Genomic DNA, 9231 nt, shown 5'->3' with positions numbered 1-9231 from the left:
TTTTTTTTGTTTTGTTTTCAGTTTTATTAATTCTGCTCTAATTTTGAATATTTCTTTCCTTCTGCTGACTTTAGGTGTCATTTGTTCTTCCTTTTTTAGTTTTTTAAGATGAAGCATTAGGTTGTTTATTTGGGCTCGTTCTTGTTTTGGGAGATATGGCCAACAGTTAGTATTGACAGAAACAGTAGAAGCTAGAAGTTAGTGGAGTGACATTTTAAAAGTGCTAAAAGTTAATAACTGCCAACCTAGAATTTTATACTGAGACTGTCAGCCTCACTTCTCTGTACTTCCCATCTCTCTTTGTTGTCCTGCTAGCTCTGGGTTCCTATTTGTGACTCCCAATTCCCTTGAGACTGACAAGAGCTCTGCTCAGCTTTTCTGCCCCTTAGCAGAGCTTTCTGCTTGGCTCCTTAGCCTCTCTACCTGTGCAAGTGCCTCAAGGGAAGAACAGGTATAGAATGTCAGGCTCAGCTCATCGTGTTGTGTTTCACTGGTACCTTGCTCTTCAAATCCTATCACCTTGATAGCTCTCCTATGTTTTTGCACAGATTGTTGTTGTTTTAATTTTGTTCGGCCTTTTAATTTTATTCTATTTTTTGTTAAGGAGGTACTAGTTAGTTCATTTCAGCTGGCATTACAATTCTCCGATTTATTCCTTACATTTGTTCCAGCAATTTTTTTAACCAAAAGTTTGATCATCCTCAATAAGATTGTTGCTTGAACTATTCCAGTTCATAGTATTTTTGTCCAAGTATTTCCTATTAACATGATTGCCTCAGATAGGAACATCCATCCAATGCTTTTGCCTTATCACTTTTATTTTAACTACTGTCTACCGTAAAGTCCTGTTTATCCACTCTATGCCAATGTATTGCTGAAAGTTCTACCCTGTGCAATAAGGCAGAAAAAGGACATAAAAGGCATACAGATTGGAAAGGAAGAAATAATTATCCCTTATCACAGATGACATGATTTTCTTTGTAGAAAATCCCAACAAATTTATTTAAAAAATTCTCAGAACTAATAAGTAAGTTCAGCAAGATCACAAATATTAAGATAAACTCACAAAACTCAATTATATTTATATGTATTATGAATTAACGTGGTCACTGAAAATATAATACCATTTATAATTATTCAAAAACTTAAACTTCTAAATTATTTAGAAGTAAATCTAACAAAACATGAACAGGACATGTATGCCAAAAACTATAAATGCTAATAAAAGAATTCAAAGAAAACTTAACAAATGGAGAGAATCACCATGTTCACGAATTGAAGGATTCAATGTAGTAAAGATGTCAGTTCTTTCCAAATTGACATATAGGTTTAATAAAATTCCAGTCAAAATCTCAGCAAGATTGTTTGTCAATATAGATAAGATTATTGTATAATTCATATGGAAAGGTAAGAAACTAGAATAGCTAAAAACCATTTTGAAAAAGAGGAATAAAGTGGAAAGAAATTAATCTACCCTTTTTTTAGATTTATCACATGGCTACAGTAATCAAGATGGTGGTTTTAGCAGAGGGATGGAAACATAAATCAGTGGCACAGAATAGAGAACTCAGAAGTACACTCAATTTAGTTTTGGCAAAGCTGCAAATGCAATCCAGTGGAGGAAAGATAGCCTTTCAACAAATGATGCTGGAGTAATTGGACATCTATGGGCAAAAAATGAACTTCAACCTAAGTCTTACACCTTTTACAAAAGTTAACTCAAAGTGAATCATAGATTTAAATATAAAACCATATAATGTTCAGAAAAGAAATCACAGGAGAAAATTTTGGGGACCTGGGGCTAGGCAAAGAGTTCTTGGACTTGGGATAAAAGGCACAGTCTATAAAAAGAAAGATTGGTAAATTGGATTTCATTAAAATCTAAAACTTTTGTACTGTATAAGACTTTGTTAAGAGGACGAAAAGTCAAACTAAAAACCAAGAGAAAATATTTACAAAACACATATCTGAAAAAGGACTAGTGTCTAAAATATATAAAGAATTCTCAAATGTTAACAGTAAGAAAAATTTTAAAAGTTAGGGAAAGGACAAAATAGTGAACATATACTTCACTAAAGAAGATAAACAGATGGCAAATAAGCACACGAAGAGATATTCAACATCATTAGCCCTTAGAAAAATGCAGATTAGAAACACGAGATATCACTATACGTCTATCAGAATGGCTAAAATAAAAAATAACACCACCACCAAATGCTGATAAGAATTGGGAGAAACTGGATTACTCGTACTTTGTTAGGGGGAGTGTAAAACAGCATGGCAGTTTCTTAATTAGCTGAACATGCAACTACCATACAACCTGGTAGTTCTACTAATGAACATTTATTCCAGATAAATAAAAATTTATGTTCACAAAAAAAGCCTCTACACACATGTTGATAGCAGCTTTATCAATGATATTTCCAACCTAGATGATATACTTTCAGTGGGGAAATGGTTAACCAACTTTGGTACATTCAAAGCATGGAATACTACTACTCAACAATAAAAATTAATAAACTTGTGATACACATAACATGGATAACTTTTAAGTGAATTAGGCTGAATGAAAATGCCAAACCCCATAAGTTTACATACCGTATGATTCTATTTATGTAACATCCTTGAAATGATGAAATTATAGCAATGGAGCACAAATTAGTGGCTGCCAAGGGTTAAAGAGGGGGTTGGGGCAGGAGGAGAGAGGATGTGAGTACAAAAAGTCAACATGAGGGATTCTTGTGGAGACAGAAGTGTTCTCTATCTTGATTGCACCAATGTCAATATCCTGATTGTGATTATACTATAGTTTTGTAATATGTTACCATTCAGGAAAAACTGGGTAAAAGGTACATGAGATTTCTCTGTATTATTACTCACAGATACATGTGAATCTACAATTACCTCAAAATCAAAAGTTTAATTAAAAAAACCAAATCCACCAGTAAAAAACAATTGTGCCAACGTTGAGAAACCTGATCTAGGAGGAAAGCCAGACATCAAATAAGGAAGCTAAGGGAGGCTGTGAGCCTGGTGTTGGGCGGAAAATCAAGGAAAGTTTCACAGAATTTATGTCATTTGGATTAAGCCTTGAAGAACATTAGGTTTCTGGGAGTAGCAGACAGGAAAAAAGATTTGTTGTGAAAAAATGGTCAAAAATTGTATCATAGTCTCAAAGTATCTAGTAAGAAACGATGAAGTAGTGTGGTGTCTAGATCAAGGAGAACCTTGAGTAATAAGTGCTGAGTTTCAGATGCCTAGCTTTGAGTTGTAGATGTAATTGATGTTTGCAGCAGGGAAGAACAGTTACTCTATATTCTTGACACACAGCTTCAAGAGCAGAAATAGAACAATGGGCCATGTACCGTCCACTCTGGAAGTCCAAATAAACCTAGCAGTCAGGACTCCTTGACAGTTAGGCATCATTCATGAGTTTAAGTGTTATTTATGCTTTCATGGGTAGTGAATGGCATGATCTGACCTTGGTTTCAGTGATCTGTCTGGTGGTTGTCCGACACCTGCGTTAGAGAGGAGAGAGGCCAGAGATAAAGAAGACAGGAAATGTTGGTGTCCTGCGTTGGGGAAATATAAAACAAAACAGAAAAGATCAGATGAATAATGGAGACATTTTGGAGGACTTGGAGACACCCAGCTTGGCAAGAGAAGTCTCAGGTGATTCTAGTCGAAGATCGAGGTGCCACATCTCAGGATGTCCCTTTCTGAAATAGAAGCACAGGAAGATAAACAGATGTAAGCGAGAGGGAAGTGGTGTGATTGGTTTGAGGCATGTGAGATTTAAGGTGCTGCTGGTGCTGCAGGAAATATTTGGAAATTTGGTTCTATAGCCCAGGAAAGAGAATTAGACTGAAGATATGAAAGATTGGATGAGGTTAATTGAGTGAGAGGAGGTTTCAGAAGTGTGCTTGGGAGAATAAAGACACTCAGGCCAGGGCAAGTGTTAGAAGATAAGAGACTAGAGATGTAGAAGAAAATCTAAAGGAAGACCAAGCTCTGAAGTCCAGGGTGAGGAATCCTGCAGAGCCTGGACCTGCAAAGAAATCCTATGAGATCAGACAGGAGAAGAGCGTCAAGTTGGACACTTAGGTGAACAGCCATCTCAGAGGGAGGACCTGGAAGGAGCAAGGCAGAATGTGCAGGGCTGAGTGCACAGTAAGGAACCAGGCAGGGAGTGTGCCACAGATGATACTAGCCTTTTATTTTTCAATATAATTTGTAATATTGTGATTAAAGTTATTTTCCTGCCATTAAATTTCTTGTACCTAGTGAATTGTTCTCTAGTATTACTTTAATAATTATATTTATTTGTAAAGAAACCCAAACTAGAGGAGCCACAGAGAATAACTGTGTGGTGAGAGTTGGTTGGTCATTTTAAATGTCTCGTTTTAATTCAAATCATTTTACATATATTTTGTATATTTTGTTTCAATACAGTTTCTGTTATTCGAAACTGAATGTTGATGAGTAAATGGAAATTTACATTTTAGCTTCAGACCTTTTTTAAATTTCAGAACTAAGTTATGGAATCTGTGTACATATGTGTGAATTTCATGAAAATTATATTCTTTGTCTTCCAATTGTTGATTAAGCTTTTTTACTCAGTTCTGACTTTACTTGAATGCCTGTGAATCTCACAGTAAAAGATTTTTGTTTCACAACCTCTGGGAGTACCATGCAGTGCTGAATATGAGATTTTAGAGGCAGAAACTAACCTGGTAGAAATTCAAATCCATCTTTTATCTTTTAGATAAAAGCCTTTGAAATTCTTTTAGTGTGAAGCTATCAGCCGGCTTGATTCTCATATAACCTCATTACTAAACCAAGGATTATTCAAAATGCATGGAGAGCAATGCTCTGTGGCAGAAACTCAGTTTTTTATCAATTCTACAGTCCAGCGATAAGCCACATGTGGTCCGCCTAGTTCTACTTGGGAAATTCTGCCTGCCCTGCTCCTGCCTCCGTTGGAGATCTCAGTACAAATTCAAGGCTGTCACAAGTGCACTAAAGAAACCTGTTCAACTTTATTTGAGCATTTCCCAAACTTATTTAACCACAGGACCTTTTCCCACATTAACATTTCATAACTCACCTTGAGGTTTTTTAAGATGAGAAGGAGAAGGGATGCGTTTAAGGGATTGATGCTTCAGACCTGAAGTCTCTGGTGCTAAAAGTAATGGGGTATTCTCAATATGTCTTTGTTTTATGGATTGTACTTGGTGAAGTGGAAGAAAAAAATTCTTATCCACCTTCATCACTGATTGCCCTTCTCCCCACAGAATAGCAAGAATTGGCTTATTCCATACTGGGTTTTTTCATATTTTTCTGAAAAAAATAAAAGGTTCAACAGTTGTTGTCTGTACTTTCATTCAATGGAATAAATTTTCAATTAATAAATTAAATGAGAGTTTGTTGGACATAAAAGTATGAACCAAAGGTAGTTATATCAGGTTCACCAATTGTTTTTCTAAGACTTAGCTAAAACAAGATAATTCACTATATGCGGGACAAATCTAATTTCTAAAACTGGAACCATTTAATGATTTACTTATTCCATAAACATATAACCTTATCTGCTCAGATTTACATTTGGAACAGTAAAATCTCTGGCAGCTGCTCCTAGTTGTCTGCATGAAGAGGAGATAGAAAATAAGAACATTCCCCTTTTATTGCTTTCCTGAACATCTGAAGTTGGGGTATAATGGCCATAAATGTCCAAGTATGATACCAGAGAAGTAAATCAGTCCTCTTTGGAAGGTGTTTTAAATCTCTTAGGTCACTGTCCTCCATATGTTAAAACCTGTCAAAGGCTTTAAAAAAAAAAAAAAAAAATCAGGAGAGCAGCCATCTCCTCTTCATCAGAAAAACAATCACAGTCACTCCAATTTTAAAATATTTTAGGGCTTTGGGAGAAATATTGCCAGACACAAAGCTTTCAACATTTCTTGTGAATACATAGAATGACCTTACTGACCCCACTCCTCTGAGCAAGCTAGAGATGTCTTGACCTGATCTCAACTGACAATTCTGGTCAGGGTGCAGTGTGGGGAGGGACAGCTTTTGCGGGGAGAGCACTGAAACGGACTCAGCCCAGGTACACCCACCAAGAGTGTAACCACTGGGGAAGACGCTGTCCTTAGCAAGACTCAGTTGGAGGCTACTCAGGTTCCTGTCAAGTGTGGGTATCTAGAAGATTATTAAGACTCCCAGGATGTGTTCATGTGGTCTGTATTAGTTCATTCTCAGAGGCTAAAATTATTCAGCTTTCTTATTTGGACACCATACATTGGTTAAAAGCTGCCAAAATTATGACAGAATCTGGTGGGAAGAATTTTTATTGCCTAATAAATAATATCATAGAAGGTCATAATTCCATATTAGCCAGTAAATATCCAAAACGTGTAAAGTATGCAAATTTGGGCCCAAGATATGGATGAAAAACAGCTCAGCGGCATTTCTTAAGAATTATTCATTTTCTTTTTCAATTTGAAAGTGGAGCAGGGGCATTCAACTAAATTCAGGCTTAGAAAGCTGAACACTGCCTGAAGAACTTAAAGAATTACATTGGTCAAGCCATTTTTCTTTAGTCTTTAAATTATAAGTTAAAAAAAAATTATCCGTGAAAGTTTGGAAGAAATCTCAAGTTTTCAGCCTGTGAAGACTTTAAAAACTCACATCATGGTCTTTCTTCATCTGCCTTTTTAGAAAGACACTGAAATCATGCTAGGGAGAAACGATGCTCCTCAATTTAGGAACATCTTCATTGTTGGGGTCTTCTGTAATGAATTCTAGGATCCAGCTATGCTCCTAGACAAGAAGTTCTTTTGGGGGGGATAAAGTCATTTTCTCCAGATACAATAAATCTATTTTTAATCATTCTGCTCTTGCTTGGGAAGAGCTGATTTTCCAAACACACACACACACACACACACACACACACACACACACACACACACACACACACACACACCTCTGCTAGTCTTTTATCTCCTTGAAGATTTTTGTTACGGGCCTAACTTCTTGTCTTTTCATCCTGGGTTCTTTGAACTTTTTTTTACCATTTCATCTTCCTGAAAATTGCTATGACTCTCACACCCTTAAATCATCTTTCCAAGCTTCTCCTCTTCTAAAAATGAAAGTCAATACAGTGGCAAAATTTGTCAATAGGCAAAGAATGAAGCCACCGGGTCTTGGTTTATGGGGATTGCAATGGGCAGAGACCAATTGTCTTCAGAAGGCCCTCCTTCTTCTGTGGCGAAGTGGGGCTCTCCAAGCACATCTCCAACACAGTGTACGTCCCATGTGCTGTTAGATTTTTCCAGAATTTGTTGTGTTGACACCCCTTTTATCCTTCCAGGCAGGTTAGGTTAACATTTTCTAGGTCGATTAAAACATTTTCTCTGTTGACAGAGACCAGATACTGCTACACTCAGCACACAATGGAAGTCACAGGAAACAGCATCTCTGTCACCAAACGCTGTGTTGCACTGGAAGAATGCTTGTCCACTGGCTGCAGAGACTCGGAGCATGAAGGCCACAAGGTCTGGGCAACAAAGCAAGTGACCGGTACAGAATAGTCAGCCTTCTTCCACTTCAGACTCCTGCTCACAAGCAAATTCTTACTTCCCCATAGAGGCTATCTTTATACCATTATGAGAGTATGCTTCCTTTCCTGTTTGCTATAAAAAAAATAAAAGTTTATACCAGGGCACAGGATAACCAGTATAAATTATGTAAATACAACATCAGGAAGGTACTGAAAATTATTAGAAGCCCTTTCTTTACTCAGAAGAAAGTCATAAAGCTACCGGAAAGAGGAGGAACGAGGGACCAATTATATCCTCATAGTAAAGCATTGCAGATGTACTAACAATTCATTCAGCTGGGGATGGCCAAGGCAATTTAGCTTTGATAACTGTCTATAAAGTGGGGCTTGTGTTTTTTGTGGGATTCTGATTCGAAGAAAGTATATGTTGGCTTCTGAGTCATTTCAGTAGGTGATGAGAGAACCCTCTCCTTGTGAGTTTGCTCCCCTGAAACTCCATCCGGTGCTTGTACAGAAGCACTCAGTGTAAAATGAACTTCGAGGCCAGCCTCGAAGGTGAATATAAAGAATCAGAGAAAGGCAGCCTGACGGCCTGACTCATGGTTGGAGTGTGGAATGCCCCTGACTCTCCTGCTGGTCATTCAGAGCTGGCTGGAGACATGAGCTTATATAACAGGCCTTGACCTTTATTTGGAGTCTGCCCACTTCTCCCCATCAGGCTGCCTTTTTGGGGCTTGGGGGCAATGCCCAGTCTGATACCCTGGAATGGTAGGGGCTTCTTTCTCTCAAGAAGCTGGACAGCTAATTTTCAAGAGACTTGTCAAATACACTAAGAAGTAAATTTTAAAGTATAATCTGCCTTCTGCCTTCCTGCTCATGGTTTGAAATATGAAGGGTAAACCCAAGAATTTTGCCTGACCCTTTAGCAAACTAGACTCTCAGGCATTATTGTGGCTACTTCGCCAAGGAGGAAGTTTAAAGACCAGAGAAATGATATCATGTGCTCAGATTACAAAGCTAGTAAAGTAATAGAGACAGAAGAGACAGAATTCAAACTCACTTCTGACCCCTTGTTTCTCTCTTCAACTTTATAACATCTTCCTAATCCATGTTAACGGTGATGACTAGATTGAAGTCTCTGGAGGGTAATGACTGTATATGATATTAACCATCGTAGAGTCTTCAAACATTGCTGTGCATATAAAATCACTTGGGGATCTTGCTAAAATGCAGACTCTAATTCACTGAGTTCAGGGCAAGGTTTGAGATTCTGCATTTCTAATAAGCTCCCAGCTGATACTGAAACTGCTGGTCTGTACTTAGTGTAGCCATGATCTAAAATAACTTCTGTCAATAATTCCTTGGGTTTATTTCTTTCCTGCGATCCACAAGTAAAACTATATAACGTAGAAATAATTGCATAAATGAAAACCCTTCAAATCTTAGCTTACCCATGAGAATGGAGAGAATTATGCAGACAACGCTAATGAAAGTAAATATTTAACTTTAGGTTATCTGGGTTGTTACCATTTCACTCTCACTGGGAAAATTTGGCAAGTGAAAATTGCCCTCTTAACAGTTTCCTCAAGTATTCAGAAAGAGCCTTTTTGAGAGGTAGGGTAAATATTATAAGTCCCACTTCACAGACAGAATAGCCGAGACCTAGGAAG

At 37.5% G+C, this 9231-nt stretch overlaps 1 protein-coding gene across 3 annotated transcripts in view; it reads left to right on the top strand.

Moving 5' to 3' along the window:
• LYPD6 (LY6/PLAUR domain containing 6) overlaps positions 1-9231 on the top strand; it is a 118148-nt gene that overhangs the window by 104889 nt on the left and 4028 nt on the right. For all 3 annotated transcript variants that reach the window (XM_011359540.2, XM_023530197.1, XM_011359532.2), the window contains one exon: positions 7426-7556. In XM_011359540.2, coding sequence (XP_011357842.1) covers positions 7426-7556 — 131 coding nt within the window. The remainder of the gene's footprint in view (positions 1-7425; positions 7557-9231) is intronic.

Source organism: Pteropus vampyrus, unplaced genomic scaffold (genome assembly GCF_000151845.1).
Source record: "Pteropus vampyrus isolate Shadow unplaced genomic scaffold, Pvam_2.0 Scaffold2, whole genome shotgun sequence".
Lineage (NCBI taxonomy): Eukaryota > Metazoa > Chordata > Mammalia > Chiroptera > Pteropodidae > Pteropus > Pteropus vampyrus.
The sequence above is the reverse complement of the archived record's forward strand: the minus strand, read 5'-3'. Positions and strand labels throughout refer to the sequence as shown.